This window comes from Phoenix dactylifera, chromosome 5, assembly GCF_051530095.1.
Source record: "Phoenix dactylifera cultivar Ajwa chromosome 5, Ajwa_hap1_PhDact_Kaust_v1.1, whole genome shotgun sequence".
Taxonomy (NCBI): domain Eukaryota; kingdom Viridiplantae; phylum Streptophyta; class Magnoliopsida; order Arecales; family Arecaceae; genus Phoenix; species Phoenix dactylifera.
Window position 1 is genome coordinate 7,149,883 of NC_143194.1, and position 25,795 is coordinate 7,175,677.

Sequence of the window (25,795 nt, forward strand, 5' to 3'; positions counted from 1 at the left end):
CAAGTTCAGTGAGACTAAGAAATTACCCTCGGTAGAGGTTGAACTACAGTCACCATTCTCTTCTCTAGACTCAACCATTCATTTGCTTATATATATATATATATATATATATATATATATATATATAGAAGAATATTAGACTTGGTCAAGAACAGATCCAACTATGTTTTTCTTGAAGGAAACAAACATCAAGGTTCATGAAAAGAGGCAAGTGTTGGAATATTCCTCAACCAATCAAGTCCATTGTCCATATCAAAATTCTTCTGGGAAGCATCTTTGTGAAGGTTCCCCGCAAATCAGTTTCCTTTTAGGCTAAGGATGATGTTGACCCAGCAATTTAGAATTAGCAAAATGAGGGAGAAGACTTGCCACCACTTGCACTTTGAATGCTACCTAGCCAAAACTATTCTGGATCGGATCATGCTTCTTCACTATGGATCTAGAAAAGACTTAGAAATGTAGCTTATTAATAGTCCATCAGAGTCGACCCCAGACTCTCTCTCTCTCTCTCTCTCTCTTTTTGGACAATTGCTGCCACAATCATATGGATTATTTTGCTAAAGCTATTCCAATTAATCTTTATTAATTATATGCTGGAGCCAGAGCTGCTTATAGAAGATTACTATTGAAAAGGATGCCAACATGAAGGATACCGTTCCTGTAAAACCATATGGGCTTGATGGCAACCACCTACTTCGAAGCTTAAAGTGGTTTAAAGCAGACATGGATGTCCCTTTTCATCCGTTGTCACAGTTTGCTGGTGATGCCCAAGCCATCTCTGCAGTTAAGTCAATACATAATGGACAGTCAAGGAAGCATCATCATGGTTGGAAGGGGATTGCATAAATATAATTCCTTGATCATAATCCTAACTTCTCATGATTTAATGTGCTTTCTAATACTTGGATAATCTTTGAGAACTTTGAACAAATGCCACGTCAAAAGAAATATTTTATAAGTAAAGCTCGCGACGTTTGCTTTTGGTGATGCAACAGGATAGGCCCACCAATGTTCTCACCACTTTTTATTCGACATGAAACTCACGTGGCCAGCACTAGCAACTCATCATAGACGCCACCATGGCAACATCCGTATCAGTAAGGATCCAATTAAATAAAAGCTATTACTAAATAAACTACTCCCTCTGCAGCCAAAACCAATCCATTGGGCTCTCAGCCCTCAGGCATGGGCCGAGTCCGAAGTCCGCTCGAAATGTTCCAAATCCTCCTCCAGGTTCCATATTTTTATTTATTTATTTATTTATTTTTGATGCGTGAGTTCCCATCGGTTGAATGAGTCCCACTTCGGCATTGGAGTCGTCCGTTCCCATTCAAACCCTGCCGTTATTTATTTCCTCCCCTGCTTTTCCTCTCACTACGCACTCCCCCTGTTGACCTCCTTCTCTCCGCCTTCTTCTCACCCCGCTCCAACTCCCTCTCGCATTCCACGAGAGCAAGCAAGAAACCAGGCATGAGCTTCAGAGACCCCCCGGCCGCCTTCTCCGACACCGATCTCGCCTCCTCCCCCACCATCGAAGAGGATGATGAGGTGCTGCTGCTCTCCTTTTTCCACCGCAAAAGCATTAAATTTCCTCTTGATATCTTTTTTTTTTCCTCGATTTTTTTGGTTATTTCTTTCGATCGCAATTCAGGACGGGCGACGGAGCAGGAACGGGAGCGAGACATCGTCGCTTGGGGCGGCGAGGGCGTCGGAGCCGTCGAGGCACTGGCGGGACGTGTTCTGGCTTTTGGTTTTCTTGGTCCACCTGGTTGCCCTCGGCTCGGTGCTCGCCCTCCTCGGGATCAACCGGTTCCGGAAGGCGGACCGCCTCAATATAGATCGCTTCACCAACATCACCGGTATGGGAAATGCCAGCCATCCCCAGGAGCAGCCACGGGGCGACTTGACGGAGACGTTCTGGCCTTTCTACGGGGTTGCGGGCGGGGTCGGGATCGTGCTGGCGTGGGCGTGGCTTTCGCTTCTCGGCTCCAAGGCAAGTCAGATGATGAAGGTTTCCATCCATAGCCTTACCACCTATCTGGCTGTGATCAGTGTGTTGTGCTTCTGGGGCCAGCACGTCTTCTGGGGGATTGCTTTCGCGGTCGGCGCTGCCCTGCACTTCTTGTATGTGATGTCGGTGTTAGATAGGTATTGCTTCATCCATGCTTTTCTTTGCAATTTTTTCCCTCTAATTGTCTCTTTAAAGGAATTGCTTTTGGTTTAAGCAAATAACCCCCAAATGGAATTTTCAAAGTGTTGCATATGAATTAGGGAATAACCAAGGAACAGGCATGATTCAACTATTGGGCACTAACTTTGAACATCACTAGACCTGTATACATTTTTGTTTATGCTTGAAGGCCATGGAGAAGCTTAACTTATAAAAATAGATTCAGAAGGGGTGGTCCTATAGTTTAGTTAGGGTCTAACGAAACAGTTAATGAAGCGACTGGTGGGATACCTTTAAATTGGATTAGGATGCAGATAGCATGACTCTTACCAAGTCTTTTTATTATTAAAGATAAGGAAAACAATAAATTGTTAATATAAGGTGACTGAACAAAGTCTCGCCATTTGCTTTTCAAAATCTAATGGAAAGAATTTTTATAAAAGAAGGGAAAAAAGTCATGTATAAGAGGATGAGCCAACTTGACTAAGAATTAAGAAGTACAGAGGCTGAATTTAGTCAAGGCCTAAGCAGTTGGACAGCAATGGAGCAATAGGATACAGCCCTTTATTGTTTTTTGAAGATGTGCTCCAATTTCATAAGATGGCATGCATTTTGGAGTTTGGACAGTCTTTTTCTTTGGAAAAAAGAAGAAAATAATTTGAGCCAAACAACTCAAAGCCTAGAGTACTTCATATCAATTAATTTGCTTGTAAGGAGAGATGTGTTAGTACAAGTGCAACATATTAATGATATAGTAAAAGGTGCAAATAACTTCTCTTTAGAATTTATTAGGAGTGAGTGAAGAAAGAACATAATCCCAGATATTTTGATCACGTGACAGCTTTGGTTTTTGAAAGATTATCTGATGATGGCATTTTCATGCAAGATAAATTGATAGTTGTGCCATGAGACTTGAAATGTTTTAGGATTTTAAATAGATTTCAAATAAAAAAGGAACACTTGTAGTTGTACTTAAAAATTAGGCTTCAACCATGTGGCTAATTGAATGTAGAGCATGAAAAAAGGTGGACGTGGAGCATGATTGACGGATCAAGATACAAGAAGAATTATCTGTAAACAAACCAAAAGTAGGGCTATCTCCCTCTAGATTCTAGAACATGTTTCCAATCATTAAAAAGTATTGGATCGGGAAACATAGAAATGCTCTCGTGTTAATTAAATGACATTCTTTGTTGTCTAGAGACATTACCGCTCATTTCTGAGCATCCACTCGTTGTGGTTCTATGTTTCAGTTGACACTTTGAAAAAAGCAAAATGGAACATTTTGATTGTGGTTAGAATGGTTTGTAAAACTGGGTTTGGAATTTCTGCTAGTTTATGAGAGTATATAAATTGTAACATGGGCAAATGGTGCTTTTTTTGTTCATTTCTTTTTTCCCATGATTTTCAAGAAGCAACTTGTAAGGTTCCAAAGGAAGCTAGAAAAAAGTTGAATTTTGGTTACAGGTTGGCTATCCTAGAACTCAAATGTTATAAAAATGCAAACTCTCATCTGTTATATTTTCATCAAAAAATTAAAAAACATCTGTTATTTTTTAATTATTTTTTATAAATGTAGTGCGAGGCACTAGCGTGATACATTCAAAGGTACTAATAGTATGATACCTTTGATGGCTAACTTATTTGCTTTTATTTTTCTTGATATGCATATCTTCTCTTGCATCTTTGTACAATTTGGAGTCTGTATTATTTTGGTCAAATGCTAAAACTAGAGATAAAATTTATCACCAAGGTACGTCGTCTTGGTATTGGGCTCTGTACTGGTATCCTCTTGTCATTATATCGGTATGCCTGGTACGGAGGCCGGTTCAGCATACTAAGTGTCGCCCTCCGTATCATTTACCGGTACCGAACGCTCTGTACTATCCGGTTCAGTACGCTCCATACCACCGGGTTCGGTATGCCCTATATTGTCCGGTTTAGTACGGTATGGTGTACTATATTCACCATAATAATTGTAGTAAAAGATAATTTGACTCTGGAGCCAAATTTTTTTTTGAATCCTTCCAGTTATCATTTATCACATTTTGCTAGTTCACACTTGACATAATTTGTTATGCCAAATGGAGAGAGCGAACTCAACTAAGCCAAATTAATGGCAAAGTTAACGGAGCCATTAGAAAATACAGAATAAATCCCTTATGCCTTATCCAAAGTATAACTTTAAACATTTGAGTGCAAAATTATCCTTCAATTGTTAAGTTCACTAAAACTTTCATATTAGGAACATGTTAGGTACAAACTAATTATTGAATGCTTTAATAGGCACGTGCATTGGTTTGTATAAAATTCTAGAGAACTAAAAATGTGGGAAGAATGAAGGTCATCACAATTGAAATTAATTTCGTTAACTAAGATTGACGTTGAAAGCATAATCAATGATCGATGGAGCTGCCAATATCAGAGTGACCTTAATAATGAAATATTGGTATTTGTGTTTGTTATCATGCTATTTCTACTTAATATACCATTTGGGTAGATTAGGCAAAGGCATGAATTATGTGGGAAATGTTGTGGGGCCAGTAGAAGTGGTATTATTCCTTTTTTCTTGACACAAAAACATATTTTGTATGTTTCATATATTTGTGTGTCATGCTTGAGATATATTAGCATGTGTTTTGACAGGGAAGCCAAATGAAGAATGAGAGCGATATATGGGTTTAAATTAAACAACTGCCAAATGAAGGATAAGAGCTATGGATGGGTTTAAATGCAACAATAATTAGGTATTCACTGCCATGTGGATAAATTGATAGTACCTTCTAAAATATCTTCTACCATAATTTAAATTTTGATAAATTTATTCTTATCATAATTTGTTGGGCTACCATAGAATGGAAATGATGACATTATACCAATTAAAGTTGATGGACAAGAGATACTACAAAGTCACTAGTTTTATTACTTAGGAAATATTATACAGAATAATGGGAGATAGGTGAAGGTATATGTAATAAAATAGAGCTGTTAGATGAAGTCGAGAGGTGCATCTGAAATATTATGTGATAAGTGCATATCTTGTTGACTTAAGAAAAAAATTTTATAGAATAATAGTAAGGCCTGCAATGTTATATGGCTCAAAGTGCTAGAAAATAAAGAAAGTACATAAAAATAAATTATGTGGAAGAAATTAGAATGTTAAGATGGATGTTTGGTAAAATTAAGAAGCGTAGGTTAAGAAATGGATATTATTAGAGGAGCTATAGGAGTTGTACGAATTAAGGATAGAGTGATGAAAAATTAATTGAGATGGAATGGACATTCCAATGAAAATTCGAGAAGCCTTCTATCAGCCGTACCGGGCAAAATCAGGCAGTACGGGGTGTACTGTACCGTACCAGTTTAGTACCAGTACCTGGTACGGTTGGCATACCAATGTTTGTTACGCCAAAAAAAATTCGTACCGTATTGTATCGACACTGCGTTAGTGTGGCACCGGTACGGGGTCCGGTACCGAGACAATGAATCTTGGGTACTTTAGTTTGTGTTGAAGGTTATAAAAAAGGAAGATGAATACCTAAACTAACATGGATAGAGGTGTTGTGGAGGGATATGGAGATACTTGGAATAACATCAAAGGTGGCCCTAGATAGGAATTGTTGGCGAATGAGGATCCATAAAACCGATCCTAGATAGTTCGAAAAGGCTAGATGATTGTGATTATGATTACGACCATAATCGGTTGAGCTATTTCAAAGTCATTATATTAGATATTGTCTTGTTATATAAGAAGATAATATGCATGTTACATGAGGAGAGTTGAACCAAGAAAGTGTTAATAGAAGACTAATTGGGCTTGTTAGGGTTGGTCTTAATTTGAGTTTGCTTCTAGATATTGTGCTATATTGGTGATTAGATCTTAGTTGTGTTAGGCAATGGAGTGGTCAAATTGTAGGTGGTTTGGCTTGTGAATAGGAGCTGGTTGTTGGGTGGGCTAAGATGTAGGCATACAGGAAGAGCCTTGTTAGGAACTTAGGATGGATTGACATGATTTGTAGCGAACACAAAAAGATATGTTCTGTTTTCACTGACATTTTATTTTTTTGTCAAAATAGCAGCCATATTTTGTGTGCCATGTGGCTTCCATTCTTGAAAGTTTATGTAAAAGCAAACATAAAGCCATTTAATGCGAAAAGGCTTTTCCCTCTGACGCCAATAGATATTTGAATTTGTTTCTTAGATTTGTAGTAACAACATTGTTTGCATCATTATTTACAGCTTCGTATGATCATTGTTTGTGATTGTTAAACTTGATTGAGTAGCTATATTTGAAATAGATAAGTCTCCTAAACAAAGCAACCCCTGACTGTACTATTCATGGGAAACAACCTGCCAAAGTGCATCATGTAGTTTGTACATGTGGATCTTCCTTTTTTGATGTTGGCTTTGCTATCATTTTTGAAGTAGTGACCATTGATGACATTGCAAGCAGCTGTTGGTTGATCTTGGTCACCCAATTATTTAGAAACAGTTTGGGTGGTTAGCACATATGTAACTGATGGGGTTTTTAAAAATTAATTTAGTGCCACTATACTAAAATGCAGATCAGGGAGATTTTTTTGGTACTAGCTGATTATAATATTGGCACTTGGTTGTGTAATCGAGACCTTCATAAGATACAAAGGTGGTCATGCATCAGTGGAGTATAACATCTTAATATCTTGATATAACAAATGACTTGTTAAACCCATTGGAAGTTGTTTGCAGCTCATTTTTTGCTCTCTCATCTTGCACTTTTTATGATAAAAGCTTGTTTGAAGTAGTGCTTATCTTGCTGATGGAACAAAATAGGTTTGAAGGATCTTGATGTAACTTCTAGAATCATCAAGTGAAAATTCTGTTTCAAATAATTGACCTAACAATCATGCTGGACATTCTTCTCCAGGTTTCCTTTCACAATGCTAGTGTTGCAGAAAGCTGTGAAGATGGTTTGGGACCTCCCTGAAGTGATGGGAGTGGCCTATGCTTTTATGTTAATCATGCTTTGCTGGATGATTTTGTGGTCATTTGGAGTGTCTGGTGTTGTTGCTTCAAGCTTAGATGATGGTGGACGCTGGTGGCTTCTTGTGGTGAGCTGGCAAGTTTTTACTCTTCTGTCCACCAATGTTTATAAGATGTTATTCTTAACTGCATTCACAAATCATCCTGGCTCTGATGTGCATATATTCTTTCTCTAATTTCAGGTTTTCTCAGTGAGTTTATTTTGGACTGGTGCTGTGCTTTGTAATACAGTTCATGTTATAGTATCTGGTATGGCATTCCTTGTTCTCATTCATGGTGGTCGTAGAGCTGCATCAATGCCTGCAAGGACAGTATTGAAGTCACTACGATATGCTGTGACAACGTCTTTCGGTAGCATTTGCTACGGTTCACTTTTTACAGCTGCCATCCGGACATTGCGCTGGGAGGTATATACTTGACTATAAAAAGAACATTGTTGCATTTAGATTTTAGGTCCTGTTAGGTTTTATATGATTAGTAAATGTTTAATTTGTATCATAGATCATGAATTTACTAGGCTTTTTCTTTATCTTCTACGTATCCTAATACATTTATTTTCATGCAAATGCTTCAGATCAGGGGAGTTCGTTCAAAAATTGGCAACAATGAGTGTTTGCTTTGCTGTGTCGATTTTTTGTTTCATCTTGTGGAGACTTTAGTTCGTTTCTTCAATAAGTATGCATATGTTCAGGTTAGTTTCTTTTAGCATTTTTCTTTCTAACTTACTTTTTCTACAATATCAAAAGGAATGCTAGTATTATTCGACTTCAGTAGTTCTGTGAAAGCATGTATTCATTTATCTAGCTATATCTATTATTGTACATATCTTTGTTTAGCAGCTTTTGTTGATGATTATTTGTTTTTCTGTTAATTTTTTCTGTAATGTGTTAGTAGTAAATATGTATGAGTAATAACTGGTGCCTTGAATAGCTTAGAAAGTTATTTCATGGTAAACAAAGATTATAGTTCAAAATATTTGTCTAAGGATCCCTTATTTTATGTGTTGCAGCCAACTTGTATAACAAACATGTTCACTTTTGTCTGCTTATTGTTCCTTTCCCCCCTTCTATTGCAGCCTTGAATGTTCATGATTCTGTATGAGTCTTTTTTGTTGCAATAAGTGTTTGTAAATCATCATGTTGCACTCTTGTTGATGTTCAAAATCTTGTTTGCTACAACAAGAAATGTGGTAGCACCTTATTTGAGGATTGCCACTTCCACTTCAAAGTTGAACATGTACATGTACTTCATTCTATAACACTGATGATTAGAGTATACTATCTGTCATCACAAGGTATGTATCATTGGTAATACCTATCTAAAAATGAAGATGGTTTGTAGCCAAGTTTATTGGCAATTTAGCTGGCCTAATGCGATGTGAAGTAGGGTTACCTTCATCGTGGATGTCCAAAACCATGTATCTGCCTTGCAATGCAACCTTTACGATGCATTTAAGAAAAATATGAGAATTGTTCTGCTACTAAAACCAAGTAAACACCTTAAGTAAAATGGAAGCTGTAATAGAAGAAAGAAGCTTAATATTCTATTCTACATGTTGGGATAGTTGGCAAGCCACAAATTATAGGCAATTTTTTGGGCTTTGAGTGTTGCTAAGAGGACTTCTGATATCTTAAAACAATGACAATGGTGTTGCTTGAGAGACTGAATTTGGGAATCATTAGTGACAGTGATAAGTGTGTCGTCAACATATAGAGAATAAAAAGTAGTTTGGTCGTTGAAAGAAGTGTGTACAAATATGTCTTGCTTGCACTAATTGTGGATGAACAAATGAAGCTGATAGAACTGCCTAAGTGAAATTTTTGAACCTAGATTCAGGAGCTTGTAAATCTATTTGAGAGTAGAATAGTGGATAGAGATGACAAACATGCTGAGAATAACAAAGACCTAAAAATGTGCATGTAATCAATTCATGTGAAGATTGCTGTACAATAAATGCTTATGATGTTTAGGTGAAAAATTAAAACTTTTTATACTGTTCCATTTGTTAAGCAGCTATTCAGAAAAAAATGATCCCAGTTATGAGGGTTGAAAAGTGGGCCATATTGACAATGCAAATAAATGTCCTCATGTAGCACATGCCAAATTTTAAGCAAAGTCTGGAGACACGAGACATCTTATTATATCCAAATGTTAGATGTCAGAGATCTACGTGTAGAAGGTATAAGTTTTTATAGGTTGAGGAGGCATAATGAATGGAAGAAAAGAGTGTAAAATCAAAACTGATACAAAACTAGTTAGAACCTAATTATAAGGGTCATTGGGTTCTTTGAAGATTGCTGTTCGCATATAACATTATGCTTAAACTGAGGTTTGAAAACTTGGTTTTGGTTTTGGCTAGATCACCCATTGACTTCGGTTTTCACTATTTTTAGTTATTGTGGTTTTGATTTTAGTTTTGGTAGTTTTAGCTAAAAAATTATAAACAAAACTAAATTCAAAAGGAGATTTGCTAAAAAAATTAGAGAAAAAAATCATGCCAAGAAAATAAACTAGTCATCATGTTACTAGTATTATCTGCAATTTTTCATCGAACAATTTCACTATTTTCATGATAGCAATTGAAAGATTATTTTTAGTTTAAAAATTAAATAAGATAAAATTTATGTTTTACATCATTTTAGGGTGTAATATATGATATGCTGTTTGAGAATGGTGTGATCATTTTTGAGATTTAAGCTCTGGTATAGCCAATCAACCAATTTTTTTTTTCTTTTCACTTCTTTTAACCCAAGTCTGAATATGTCAAATTCGATTTGACTTATTTCTTCCCAAATTCAAAATGAAAATGAGGGAATAGCAAAAGAGCTGCATACATTGCCATATAAAGAAGCAATCGGGTTTATAAGTTAGTTTTAATTGAAACTCTAGAATTGACTCTGATTTCAGATTGATTCTGATGGGACTAAAAACATTTTTTTCGGTTTCAAAGTTTTGATGAGTCATGGTTAGAACTTTACATATGCTGGTGAAAGGGTTGGATGTAATTAATGCCTGGGGAGTGTATAGGAGAGATGCTAGTCAAATTGAAACATTAGCTACCTAAACCATATTGAAAGTGCATAGGAAGAATTTGTATAAAATAACATTAGATACTGTAATATAGTAAAGTTTTATAGATGTGCTTATTGTATTTAAAAAGTCTTAAGAAATAAAAGCTAAAAACATGCAGGGGCAACTTATGATACAATTTTATTGAACTAAGATGTAGTTTGTTGGAAGTGTGAGAGAGAAAAAATATTTATTTCAAGATAGGTTAGAAGTAGGGGAGAATGGCAGGTGGTAAGGTTGCTCCATTGGGACATGAAGGTCATAGGTTTGAAATATGGAAACAACCTCTTTGCACATGAGGTAAATGCCGCATACATATGACTCTTTATAGACCTGTGGTGGCGGGAGCCTTATACTAGGATGCCTTTTTTTTTCATAGAAGTAGGAATAACAATGATGGGGGGTTTTGGTGATGTCAAGCTATATCCATACCTAACTTTGAATTATATATGCTAAAGCTCAAAACCAAATTTGTGAACTCAGTTAATAACACTGCAACCGTACTTGATAGTGGACCAAAACAATTGTGTAAGTTTGGTTTTCTAGTTGTTATGAGTTATTTGTTAGGCTGTTTGGCCCTATCTTTCCTCTGGGATAAGGCAGAGGGGCATTGGTGAGAGGGTGAGGAGTGTTTCTGAGGGGCTAAAGGCAAATTATGAGGGGACATTAGGGGTTTTGGACTCATAGACTATTGGCTGCCTCCACTGTGAGTGGAATGGAAGAGCTCTAAGGCACTCTGGAAAGGGAAAGGGAGATGGATTTTATTTCTTCATTTAGGTATATACATTACATGTATACATTATATATATATATATATATATGTATATTAGGAGGAAATAACTAACTTTTTTCTCGAATTTATAAATAGACAAGAAGAACAAATAAAATAACAAAACAAAAATAATGAGTGTTCTTCTCACATAGTAATATATCATTAATATTTGATGATATTAAATAAATTTAAATAAATCATAAGTCAAGAAGGGTCCCTTCTCATTCTTTCCTTCAAAAATAGGAGGCAAAGAAGCCTTGACCTTACTTTTTTTATTTGCTAAACTTTAGGGGATACGAAAAGGTTGAGCCCTTCTCTCATCTAATTTATACAACTATAATAATGGGAGTTTAGCTCCCCCTAGCGCGTGCTAATATCGATCAACACCCCAAGTTAGGAATGCGGGCGAAACCCGCTCTCCATTTGAAAAGTAAGGGGGTTCAACTCCTCCATGCCCCGTACACTCTCCGCTCATCCATCATGTGCCTCCCCTCTCTCGAGGTCGATCATTGGGCATGGTCGCGATCACATCAGCATGGTAAGGGATGGGGGAAGCATGCTCGAATGGTTGCCTCCCACCCCATTTCTCCCCTTCCTTCGGTTGCCACCTCTCTAACCTCCTGTTTTCTCTTTCCCTCTCTCTCCTCGCGCTCTCTCTCGCTCTTTCTCTTGTGTTAGTTGCTTGGCGTCCTTGCTGGACCCCAATGCAGCATCGCCCCCCTTGCCCAAATGGTGAGCTGCCAAAGTCCTCCCTTAACTCTTTCTTTCCTTTGTCTTCTATTGCAGAGATCACCACCGTCCTCCACTATGTAGTTGGAAAGCCCCAGTCCCCCTTCCTCTCTCTTTTCCTCTCCCCATCTCCCTCTTGCTTGGTCGTGTGGTGGATGATGCAAGATCGTCCCTTATTTTGCTGTCGCCCATCGACCTCTTTCCTGCCCTTCGCCACGAGCTCTTGCTCCGCTCCTCTTTCTTCTTCTCCCTTCTCCCTCTTGCTCGATTGTGTGGTGGATGGCATAGGGTTGTCCCCTGTTTTGCCATCGCCCACCAACCTCCTCTCCCTCCACTGCATCGCCGTAAGCCCCATCATCCCTTCCTCTCTCTTCCTCTCTCTTCCTCTCCCTTTCTCCCTCTCACTAGTAAGCTAGAACCCGCCTTGCCACTGCTGGAGCTTGCTCGGAGCCCTCGGTTTTGTCTCTCGGCAGGCGGTCGTGTCCAACCTTAATGTTGGCCATTTGTGAGGTTATTAAGATGCCCACAAACTCTTATACTTCTCAGATCGAATTATTGAAGGTGGAAGGGATAGGTGTCTGTACTTGTCATTTTCAACAATCATTGCCCTTTTTATAGGGGCACTAGAATTGTAGGAACTAATAGGTAATTTATATTTTCTAATTTGTCTTTTTGTCTGTGAAGTGACAAAACAATGGGCTTCTTTTGTTTCTCTTTTATAGCAATCAAATAGAGCATTTTATGTACAAAAAAAAGTGTTAATCATAGATCTATTTTTGCAAGAAAAAGTAGTTTCTATGTCTAGATACCATCTACATCTAGATATAATAGGAGCTTTTCATGAAATGATCATCTTAAACAAATTTATCCGCATTTTGTACATTATATAATATTCAATACAACTATAAGTTTTGCTTATCTCTACCTTCCTGCTATTTTTTCCTATTATTCAATTTAATCCTGCCGCATAGCATGGATTATTTTCTAGTATCCTAGAAAGGAATGGCTATTTGGTCTCTCCCACTATCCTATTTACTGTCAATAATTAATATGTGCCATCATATAGTTATCCTTATGATGGTGTTATGCATGTGTATCATTTCTATTTATTTTTATAAACTTATTACTGTATATTTTTAATATAGTTTGTTTCTTTTTTATCTCCAATAGTATTATTTCTTTTTTATATCAATATTTCTATTTATGTTTATTACTTATTTAGTTAATAAACATAAATTGTGAGCAATTTAAATAATCAATAGTTCCTTATGTTTTCAAATTTCATTTGATATTCATTTAGTACTTTTGAACCACATTTTCTTATAATTCTTGTGAACATTAGGTCACAATTTCTTTATAATTGAAGAATATCAAATTTTTGTCTACTTAGAAATAACTTCCATCTGCTTTTCCCTTTTGAAAGTACTCTAGAGTTCTTCCCTCCCACTCAGAATGTTGGAAGCAACAACTAGCTAGTCCAAACCATTGTTGTCCACTTGCTAGGCTGCCGGTAGGCCCTAACCAACATCTCTCCCTCTAACTTCACAGCTAAAATAGGGCTCTATGTAGTGCAATTTTAAATCCACTTTCTTAAACATATCTGGTTGGACAGGTCCAACCTATTTCACTATCATTGTTGCACTGTATGGTTCGATTCTTGAATTAGACCATGTCGATTCATGTAAAGGACCTCTTTTTTCTCTCTCTCACCTCCTCAATCTCCTTTAACCTTGTGGATGCCCATATAGATAGGGCTAGAAAAGTAGAAAGTAATTTGGGGAGGGTTTGGAGTGTCACCATTCCTTTTCTTTTTGGGAGAAAAACCAGGAAGCAAAAAGGGAAGGCATGGAGTCTTTTGGTAAGACTTAAGGGTACTATTGAGGAAGGCTTGATGAACAAGGTACTCCTTTACCCTTGGTACGAGAATCTAGGCCCTTACATATCAAGTTGTTAGACTAGGGCATTCGCACCACACACCTATTCACCACGCACCTATTCAATAGGTGCCTGGTGGGCGGGTCCTAGAAATTGAAGGTTCTAGCCCCTAAGCAAGCCATTGGGAATAAATGCTTCAATCTAGGGTGAATCTGATATTTAGGGATCTCTAGAGGGATAGATTAGGGGTTCTTGTTTCCTATCTTCCTATTTAGATGTCAAAATTTGAAAAAAAATATCTACAAGCTAGCAAGTGAAATGATAGAATTAAGCACAAATAATCAAAGAATAGAAGAGAGGCAAGCAATTTCATCAGCAAGGTGCAGAACTTTATTGGGTCATATGAGAACTACATGCAATCGTCAGAATTGTGGAGATTCAAGTAAAAACAAAAGAGAAAGTGGGGAAGAGTTCTTCTCCGGTGGTGTCTCGACACATGACATGCTATCCTGCTTGAAAAAGACTCCAAAGGGATCTTCCTTAACTTGAGTTCCTGCTAGCTGCTGGCCTCCTTGGATCAAAAGTAGAGATGCTCTTTGGCTTGAGTGGATCTGGTTCTAGATTAATTTTGGAGAAGGGAGAGTGGATGACCTAAAACTAAGGGAACCTAAAACTTAGAAAGTTGACTAAGAGAAGGGAGCCTTGTAGAATGAGGGAAAGCTCCAATTTTTGTCTCTTTGGGGCTATTTATAGCAAGGTACACCATTTTGGTACCGAGACCCGTACCATGCCACCATCACTATGTCGGTATGCCCAGTGTAGGGGCCAGTTTGGCGTACCAAGTATCGGTATGCCTCCTACCGTGTACTGGTACCAAATAGGTACGATACGGTATATTCGGTACTGTCTGTTTCGGTACGGTATGATCCGTGATTCCGTACTGTCTGTTTCGGTACGGTATGGCGTACCATAAATTATAGAGATAGAGGAGGTGGATTAAAAGCTGGAATTTGATTTTGTTTTTTAAAATTTGGAGAAAGATTGAGATGATGCTAAGTGGCATCCATTGATTGGCTTTGCAGAGAGCATATAACAAGGATTCAAATTTCAGATGTTGAAACTTGGATGTTCCCTCCTAGTTTTGAGGGCTATGAATTCTTCTTTCCAATTTGGTTTTGGAGAAAGAGTTAGAGAAAAATTTTCAGATCTATATGATATCAGTACTCTTTTTCTATTTTTTGAGGTTTTTTAGTGATTTTTGTGGTGATTTAGATTGAGAGGGGTAGCCATGTCCAAAGTTTTATGGAATTAAATATGGGACCTGGTCTATGAAGGGAGGCCATGTTCCAAATTTGAGCCTGTTCTGAGCTCATTTGGTATGAAATAACCAAAATTAGGCTCAATTAATCTAGGTTATCTCTAATAGACTTGCAATGTGGGAGCTTGATCAAATTAAACATGACTAAGTCTAGTTGTCCCCATAGGACAGTAATTGGGGTAGAGGGGAAGTGGAAGTGAAGCTAATTATAGGAGATTGGTAAATTAGTCTGATCTGAGTGAATCAACTTAGCTTGCTCAAGAAAAAATAGTGAAATTGGTAGAAATTTTGCTTAATTGAGCTTAAAATCTGGCGACTGTGGTCGAATTTAGGTTGGAATGAGGATGAATTGAAATCAATTAAGTGGGATTGGGTGAATGAGATTGCGGGGTGGAAATTTGGGGTAAGAATTGGAGGAAATCTATCAATTATTGAAATTGGACTTAGTGGAGTGCAATTATGTAATTCATCAAATGAAGGTGAAAAATTACTTCAATTTGGGCTAGGGCAAGGGGTGTCCTAACCCATTTCTTGCCCTAGTTTTAGGCTTTATTACCGCATGCAAACCTGAACCATAGTTTTTTGTGCTTATTTTTCAAGCTCAACCTCAAAGTTTTGGATCGAATCAGCTTGGTTTTGTGGGTTATTGACACCTTTTGCCACATCTAGCATCTAGAAGTGACTGAGGGAATTAGAGCTAGAATTTGGAGCTGATATAATATATAAAGTTCTGAAAGACCATCGTAATATTACATTTAATCGGGATGATGACATGCAAAGATATGCAAAAAGTGAAGAAAATAATGAAATTCAAGTATTGTTTGCCTATTGAAGATTTGCAGAAGTCTTATCTAGAGTGCAATCTGAATGTGCTACTAGGTCCTGAATTTTTCCTGAATGTGCTAAGTTGTTCTATGAAAGATGCTCATATTGTTGGCTTTGGGCAATCTTGTTGAGAGTTCGGTGCCTGGATGAGTACAAAGTGGGATGATTAAGTCTTTCAATCATATGGCATTATAACCTTAATTATGACTTTTTTGTGGAGTTTCCTCCATGCTATCAACAAAAGCCATGGGCTATACGAGGACTTTGATGCTTTAGGAACTTGAGAAACATGTAGGATTTTGTAAAGAATGCTTTCATAAGGCAAATAACAAAATTTATCCTTGAATACAATGAGTGTGCTCATCATTTGGTGAGAGTGCCGCACATGAAATGATAAGCACAATATTAGGGTTATATATAAAATTACAAACTAATGAAATGATTTAGTTGGAATTAGATGTCTTGTTTTAATTTAGTAAGGGAACAATGAGGACCTAAAATTGCATGGATGAAATGGCTTGGTTTCTAGATCTAATAAATTGATCAACTAGTTTGCTATGAAGGGTCAAATTTAATTGGTTATATATTTTTCCTCTTAAAAATATACATGTATTTGTTCATGTATGTGTACGGAGAAGGATTTGTATGTGTATGGATGTGTATGTGTCAATATACATATGCATGTTTATAAAGTTGCAAGTCTCAAGATTGAACTAACTTTTTAGTCTTTCTTGCATGCCCCATAACAAGGGCTGGCAAACAAGCAAGCTGTTCGTGTCACGCTCTAGACCTGCCACTCAAGTTGGCATGTGACACGGCTGCACATTCCACGTGGCATAACCCTATGAAACATGCAAGGCCTGCTCGAAAAAAATAACATTCACAATACAATTTACTATTCCAGAATAAGACCATTTAAACTCCAATACTATTAACTAACCCAAATAATTCAAGTACAATTTCGTTTGCTCATCTAGTGGTATCAGAAAACTTTTATTCATCTTCTCTCCACTAGTGGACCAACTTTACCGAATCTCCGCATCCTGCGGCTCTGTCAAGACAACTAAGAAAATAACATTAGCTAGCTAGCTCAGTAACAAGTCCCCTATGCAAGTACACCAATACATATAATGCAATGATTTACGTAAAATATTTAACATAGTTGTTGAAATTATCGAGCATAATGTCATGACATGTGTATATCATAAAATGAGTAATAATCAAAATATGGATGTCATCTGATAAACCAAAAATGCATCAAAATATGCTAACAATAGTCATTATCTTAGTTGTATTTTCAATTGTCTTTTCATCAGTTATTCCAAGTGAGACTCAGTGACAATCCTGAGATGTCCAATCATCTTTTCCGTATTAGACTAGCAACAACTCGCTCTTCGTGACTGGTGAATCGTACCACAGTCTTGCCCATGGCTGGTTATTCACATACCACGTTCCTACCCATGGCGGGCTATTCACACACCACATTCATGAATCATGATTGTGGTTGGCTGTCTATAATCTACATGGCTAGTCCAACACCCCTTTTTAATTGATCTATCTCATGCTAGGTTTTAATCCATTTATTCAGTTATGCCATCAAAATATGACCACATCATTGGTGCATGCAACTCAAAAATAATTTTGGCTCGTAAATATGCATTTAACATAATCAATGCAAATTACATATGGTAACAATAGGCGTACATGTAAGGGGTTTCTTAACTAATCCGAGCACCAAGCCGACTATGCCTACCAATTCAATCAAACAGCTAACAATTTTAATTCATTTTTTATATCAATAACTATTATTATTAACATCTCTAATTGACTCTAAAAACCCAATGTTTCCCCCTAATCTTTACTAAAATTAATTCATCAAAATCAAGTAAATGAGGGATTAGAACCTTTACCATAGTTTGAGGGTTTGAGTGCAAAGCCCTTGCTATGTTGCTTCCTGCTCGGATGCCGGAGCACACTCCTACAAAAATTACAACACTAGATTAGGGAGGAAAATAAAGCATGGGGGAAGGATTCAGGACAAGGTCAACCAGGTGATTGTGCTTGCTTCTAAATCTAGTCAGATCTAAATTGAGATAAACCAAATCAGTGGTAGAGGCTTGATTTGGGGGTCGGCTCAAGGTCTCAGTCACTAATAGCTCTATCATGTTGACTACATCATGAGGATAAGGAGATCAAATGGTGGGGATTGAGACTTCTACATGGGTCTAATGGTGATGATGAAGGTGGGTGAGGGAAACCAAGAGAAAGGGTGGTCGAGACCCCACTTCTCAGACTTGCAATGCTGCCACAACGTAGCCAGAGGCCCACTCTTGGCCTCTAGCGCGCGCGCGAGAGAGAGAGAGAGAGAGAGAGAGAGAGAGAGAGAGGCGTCACTGGTGGTGATGAAAGCCAGGACGGATGATTGGTTTGAGCGGTCCAAAGAGAAGAAATATAGAGACAAGGGTCAGAGGGGGTATCTAGCGACCATAGACAGAGATCTCGGCCACAACCAGTTGCAGGAGGCTTCTTAGGTTGGTTGTTTGGAGAACGGCCAGATCGGCCCAGCACTAGAGTCGGCCAGGAGGGGTGAATACCAGAGGTTCGAGGGTTCGATTATTCGGTAATAGGGGTTGCCATGTTTTGAGATCTAGGTAATTGAGGTTGGGGGTTCGGCCTCGAAAGCGATTGCCAGTGGCGGCGGTCCAGCAAGGAGGGCTGGTCTCGTGGTCGACTGCCATCAAGGCAGCATCGACAAGGAGCTAGCGACCAGAGGTCTCACAGCAAGAAAAGAAATGGATAGAGTTTCTTACCCAAGGAATAGGGGAGGCTGATGGCTTTCCATTGATCTTTGGTTTCCGGTGAAGAACAAAGATGCGAATGATGATAAGAGGCTGAGGAGGCTTGAGGATGCTAGGAGAGGTGATCTTTTGGGGGGGTGGTGGTGGCGAGGATTCAAGAGGAAGATGGAAATAAAAAGGGGTGAGGCCACGGATCGGGAAGGAGAGAACAAGGAGTGCACTAGCATGATTGCAATCTCCTTGCGCTCGCCTTTCCGAATTGGGAGGAAGTCTGCTCACAAGCAGAGGAGAGCGATGGGAAAGGAAGATGAGGGGTTTCCAACGGTTTCACGTGGGGATGTTTCTCGCTTTCGGCCATGTTGTCGGGTTTTGAAAATTGACTTGGCCAACTCGCACCGAGCCAAGCTCAGTCAAGCATAGAGGGATCGGCCAAGTCAAGACCGGTTGTTACAGTTAATGAGCTTGCTCAAGTTTGGCTCACTCGGTTATGAAACAAGCTAAGCTAGACCTATGCTTAGCTTGTTCGACCTCGGCTTGAATTAGCTCAAAATACTTATATATAAATAATTTAAATATATTATATATTATTATCTATACAAATAACTATTTTTAATTATTTATTTTAAGTTAATGTAGAGAATGCAAAATAGAATGCTTTTGAACAATAAAATTAAAATATAATCATTAATATTACTCTAAATTATATAAATGGAAATGTCAAATGATCTTAAACTTTTTCTAGATCTCTTAAACAAGTTGTTCTTGATGAGATTGAGCTTGGTTCATTTACAACCTTACCCTCAACTCAGGTTTGTCTTGCTATAACTTATAACTAACAAAACTAAAATTATATGAACAAAATGAAAATGTAGTTCTACTTACAAAACAGCAGACAATATGTACTGAATTATGTGGAATTGCTTGAAAATACTGGAGCAGTTATGATAGCAGAGATGCGAAGGATAGAGGCAATTGCTTTCATTGAAGGTGTGAAATCTGCAAATAAAGCAAGACATGGTCACTTTCACCACAAAAATAGAAACAAAACAAACATGGTCTCATTGACCTATTGGAAAGCCATTGTATGTGCATGCCTGCATGAGTGTGTCTTATGTACCATACCATCATACAAGTTGGAGAACTCATCTGCTTCTGGTGAATGACATAATAGATCTGACGCTGTCATTTCATTATTGCAATGTATATATACATAAAGTATATGCATATGCTTTTCTTATGTTACATTATTTCCTGAGTTTGATCTTGTTTGTCCATGGATGTAGTATAATCACAATGTATTGGATTACATAATGATTATGTGGTTGTCTTGTTTAGATTGCAGTTAATGGAAAGGGCTTCAATCGTTCAGCAAGGGATGCCTGGGAGTTATTGCAGTCCACTGGGATTGAAGCGCTTGTTGCCTATGATTGTTCAGGCGCAGTTCTTCTGATGGGAACTATTTTAGGTGGGCTTATTACTGGAACATGTGCTGGAATTTGGACATGGTTTAAAAGGAGAGATGAAGTGCTTATGGTTGGATCCACTGCCGCATTGATGGGAATGATCTTGGTGAGTTGTGCTTCTCACTTCATATCCTTGTTTTCTTTAGAAAACCTAAAGTTCAAATTATCTGTCAAACTTCAGATGATTATAGCGAACATCAGCTGGTTTCTAGTAATCTATTGGTTGAACAATTTCCCAAAAGTTGGTAGGAATTTAATAACATGCTTAAGCTGAAAAGATACACCGAAAGACTGTAAAAAGAAAATTTATGACTTATAATGATTAAATTGATAAGGTAGGGAGCATGACTGTTGGACTCCTGTTATACTTCCCATTGAGGTTTGTAAGTGGCAGCCTTTTTACTAATTTACATGATATGTGCATAAGACAAGACATTTCAATCAACATTTTAAACCCATTCAACTTTAAAAAGAATAAGGATTTACAACATATATATTAATAATACGTTGTACATCCTTTAATAAATGATTTCGATAATTTAATCATCGTATGATAATTGAATATGCTGCTTTCTTGTCTTTTGTTGGATAGTTTACATGAAATTTCCATAATATTAGAAGATCAACCATAAGCCGTATCCGGCATATTGTTTTCCTGTTCTTGCTACCAGACCAGCTCTGCTAGTTCTGTCTCTGGTTGCCCCAGGACATCTACATTGTTAGAGTAGGTTCCAATGAAATATTATATTATTTGATTCCTATGGTACAGTCTGATTGTTTCAGAAACCTTCGGTCTTTCTCTTTGGCAATTCCATTAAATTATTTCCCCTAATTTTTTTGGCAGCACTATCCTTGTTCAATGTATCCATCGGTGAAATTGTGAACTTGTTTCATTATTTCCATGATGGTCTTTGTAAACCTATCAAAGATTTCTTTCACAAATTATACTATCAAAATCTTAAGATTTTAATCATTAACAGATTGGAGGAAGTTGCCATTCGGAAGTTGCATCTTTTACATGAAGAACACCTGTAAAGATAACTGTTTATTCTTACCTGTTAAATTAGTTTTGTGTTTTATGTGTTAAGTGGTAATATTTTCATTTTCTTTATTTTACAATGTATGTTTTTACTATCATCAAAGAGAGGAACTTTTAGGTAATTCTCTTTCAGCAAGACATTGGTCCCTAGTAAAGTTTAAGTTCAGACGGTCCAATCGATCCACTCCATTGTTTATATCTATAATACATGAATGACTACATACGTGAACACATGCATGATGGCATGCCTGTGCATTCTTGTTTGTTTCTTTGGCTTATTATTTGTGCTTCAAATTTGAAAGCTGTTCGAGGCTTGTGATTTCTCTGTCTGGGCTAGTTCGAAGTCCAAGAGAATTTCAAAGGGTTGCTCTTTAGTTGCAGGAGCTTTAACTGTGGCTAGTATGGTCGGTTTCGCTATATTCATGGGCCATTCTTGGTTTAATATGTATTATGATTCACCGAAATTGAGGAACCTGAAAGAGAGATAGAGGGATTACCATGCTGCCTGTTATTAAAAAAGTCGAATTATTAACCACAAATGAATGGGTCAAATGCTTCCAAGAGATTTATTCTTTTTTTCTAGGCATTGATAATTATTAGTTGGGTAAGTTGTTGCTTTGGTGGTCTGCTTTGTATTTGAAAACAATAAAGGCATCACTTAGGAAGAGAAGTCATCCCCTCTATTGGTCGCTCCATTTGTGTCAACCTGTGGGAGTGCATATGAATTTGAGTGTTTGTGCATGTCTATATTGCCCCTCAAATCAATGCTGTATGCATTCATGCATACCTGCATGTATAGATGCTGACATTTGAAACTTTAATCATAATCTAGTTGTGGAAGTTTGTTTGCTTGCTCCTGTCACTCAGCCTTTAGTTTTCTTCTGAGGCTCCAACCCCTGCCTTCACTTTTTTCTCCAGGCTGTGCATGCAAGAATGCATCAGCCTTGTACTATGTAAACACCTGAACTATAAACTGGCAACAGAGAGTTGTTCTTGAGCAAGTTTTTCAGACTTCAGTCTACAGGGCCTATCAGTATTCCAGAATTGAAGGTTAGCTTTTCAACATCTTATCGGACCTGCATATTGTCTAGTTGGCTCCTTTTCCTTGAGATGGTTCCAACTTCCAACATTGGTTGGTAAAATCATCAAATAATATGGTGGAAATCTTTGTTTTTCACCCTCAAACCAGTGCATCTTGTTTCTTTATCCCATGCTTAAACTCTGGTTGTAGCTTCAGCTTCATTTCATCTGTGAACCATCTATGCCATATTAGTAGCACTCTTGTGATATCATGTATTTTATTTTTTTGAAAATTGTGATATGATATATGTTAATGACTAATGCTGTTGAAGATTCTATACAATTTCTGGGAGTGAGTTCCTTATTCCAGATCTCTATGGGATTGCTTGTTGGTTTTTGGAATTTGATGGTTGCATTTGCAGAGAACCCTTCCTACTTTTTGTTCTCTTCTTTTGAAAGTAAACGGACCAAAAAACCAAAATTTCTAAAAAAACTTATGAACAGTAACTGAAAGAAAAGGGTGTGACCAAACATATTGTTAACCGTTCTACTATTGCTGAATTTTCTTTTCTGGTTTTTGAAAACAAAGAATTTGATAGAAGAACATTATTAAACACGCCCGTAGTTGTCTCTGACCTTTTCCCTTGTATTGCGGAACATTGTAATTTATCTTATTTATACTTGTAATCATCAAAATCTTCTGTGAAAATATATGATGCTCGTGCTGTCCCTGCTTATAACTCCAGAGCTCAAAGGAACTTCATCAACTTATAAAAAGTTGATTATAGGACAAGATTTGAAGTTGTGGCCATTAAACTGAAGTTAAACCCATTGTTTAACAAGGCTTGTTAGAGGTGAGGCTGACCTTTTAAATATGAGTTGAAGCTCAATGGTGACGTTGATGTGGAAGTACAAGGTTCATAGGAGTTACACGTCTGATATTTTTTATATTACACCTTGTATAGGGGGTATATACTTTTAGGCATTTATATCTTGACAGCCAGACAAAAGGTATTGCGGCCATTATCATAATTTTGCATGTGATTTAATGTGGAATCATTTTCAACCCCGGATATGATAATGTTACTGTATACTAGCCAATAGGTTTGTGCACCTTCAGTGAATGGAGTGGTTGATGCGGACACAATTTCAGTTAGATCCATAACCCTTGCCTTTGTTATGTTTTCAGTATTTTTTTTTGGCATTTCTATATTCCTAATATCGAAATATGCCTCGACTCATTGGAAGTCTGGATCCCTTGCTTCTTTGCCTTCTTAAAAGCACTATGTACTCTACACCGTGTTGCACCGCTGAGCCCTTGGATATGTGAACTATTCCTTGATGGCAACTATATAGGACAAAGTGACAGCTGCTTTATTTCCCCATCACATCTTCTTTGTTAACCATCATGCTATGCTGTCATTTGCAATGGTGCAATCAACTTAAGCCATGATTTTAGTGCGTAGCGGAGCTCTTCTTGCAAGTTATGGATACTGTTCCTTTTCATTGAAGCTAAGCAGTAAGTTGGGTGATGTGCTGCAAGCTATAATCACCTTGAGTGAAGCTGTGCTAAATTTTTCCCCAAATTTAATTATTTGCACTCCTTTCACTTTTACATTTTTTCTTTTTCTTTTCTTTGTTCGTTTTTTAAGAAATGGTTCACTTTTGCCAGTTTCTTGTGTACCTGTCCAAACTTGAGGCTCTCAATGAGGAATAAACATGTACCACAAAAAAAATGAGGAATAAACAAAGTATATTTGGTCACATTCGTAGCCATTTATTAGCTGGGAGATTAGTTTTCAAATCCTTAACAATCTACTTAAGATGTTGTTTTGTCATTACATCAGGGAAAATAAAATGTTGGTTTACCATACTGTATATGTTGGGGGAAAAACACAAATTAGTCTGTTTAAATGGAATTGAAGCACATTCAGGTTTATGTGCTAGAGCTCTATTTTATGAAGGAAAATATGTAACGGTATTCTGGTTTTCAGGTGGGGCTGGCAGTGGTAGTCGTTGAAAGTGCAGTCACGTCAATATACATATGTTATGCAGAAGATCCCTCATTAATTCAAAGATGGGATGCTGAATTCTTCCGCCAATTGGCAGAAGCACTGCACCAGCGGTTACAGTATCGAAGTGCACGAGCCAGAGAAGTCATGAACAGCAGGCTTGATCATTTGCCAGATACACCACCTCTATGAACTAAAATGTTGGATCAAAACAGATGCTCTCATTGTTATTCATTTATACAAAGAACTTATTTTTGTCCATAAGAGAAACTAACAATTGAGGTCTTGAAATTAGTGGTATTTAGATGCTGGTTCATGGTGTTGATTGGACATCCACTTAGCTCTCATGGGTTTTAGCTCGGTACTTCCGGTTCATCAATCCATGGGGCACTAAGAAGTGGCCTAAATGTATTTGGGGGCCTAAAGCTGTTTTACCTTTGAGGTCTTTTCTGCAGTGGGCCGGCTAAAGACAAACTGAAAGGAGGGCTTTTTTTTTTTTTGCCTATTTTATTTTTTGAGGCCTTTCCTGCGGTGGGCCTTTTTTGAGCCGGCGACCACCTAAGTCGCCTAAGGTTTGGCCGGCCATGATCACAGTTAGCAAACTTTGCGCGCCATCATCCAGTAGTGCTGCTACAACTCTTCGGTCGTGGGTACTTGAATTGGATGCCCAGTTGTTCCTTCAAGTACTGGACGCCCATGCTGTTAACAAATGATTAAGAAGTAAATATGAAGCTCCATGTGATAAAAACATTTAGCTATACATGAATGCAATGTGTATAAACCGATAATTCATATCAAACTTGTAAATCTAAGCTCCAGTTATCTTCATCTGCTAACTAGTCAAGTTATGAAAGAACCAGATGCATACAGATCCAGGTAAGTACACATATTTTTCGCATCTATTCTCTATTGCATTAGGCAAAGAAAAACAATTCTGATTCTAAAAATAAATATTTGAAATCAATCTTTTTTATTTAGAATACTATAAATACCAAACATAAATATTTCTTTTGGAATATTCTTATTGTTTGTATTTTTTTTCGGCCTTGTTGGGCCCTGTTTATCCATTGTCGCTGAGTTTGGGTCCTATTGTTGGCTCGTGATCTGTGTTCATTTTGGGCTGCAGTATATATCTTCAATTGCATGATATTTTTTCTTTTTGGAACTCTCATTGTAGTTGCAGATGATGTTACACTAAACATGAAAATTTGAATAGAATATTAGAACATCATCGTTTACTTTTAGGTAGCCATTGCAGATATCATTCTAATGATTTTTTTTTTGGTGAGATCATTCAAAAACTTGATATCGGTTCAAATTTTTTGAGTTCATGGAAGTGATAAGGTTAGTCAATCCTTCTTAAATTTGATCATGCCACCTATAGAAACAGTGGTGCTCACCTTTGGTGGATTGCAAAATCCTTTACACTTTAACATGCTATAACTTGATTCAGCTACACTTTTAATCAACATCCATCCCGTAGAAAGTGCTAGAAATTCAAATGGAGCTAAAATAGGCATTGTCATCACCTGTTGGTTTTCGATTCTAAGCTTTAAAGATGAACCTCTTCATGCCATAGTTAATCATATTATTTAAATAAAGAACAAGATACAAATTAAAAGAAACAAAAGATTCCAAAGCTGCTATTAAGTAACATCCCTAATCAAGGACCTAAGAGAACAG

General features: G+C 37.4%; 1 protein-coding gene across 1 annotated transcript; it reads left to right on the top strand.

Annotated features, from left to right (window-relative positions):
• Positions 1 to 1,321: 1,321 nt before the first annotated feature.
• On the top strand, positions 1,322 to 24,421 carry LOC103715335 (Plasma-membrane choline transporter family protein). The gene is made up of 7 exons (XM_008802922.6): positions 1,322 to 1,548; positions 1,652 to 2,148; positions 7,077 to 7,260; positions 7,375 to 7,599; positions 7,767 to 7,883; positions 19,914 to 20,147; positions 24,095 to 24,421. Exons 1-7 carry the CDS (start codon positions 1,471 to 1,473, stop codon positions 24,302 to 24,304), a joined length of 1,545 nt encoding a protein of 514 aa, XP_008801144.3. The 5' UTR covers positions 1,322 to 1,470; the 3' UTR covers positions 24,305 to 24,421.
• The last annotated feature ends 1,374 nt before the right edge of the window (positions 24,422 to 25,795 follow it).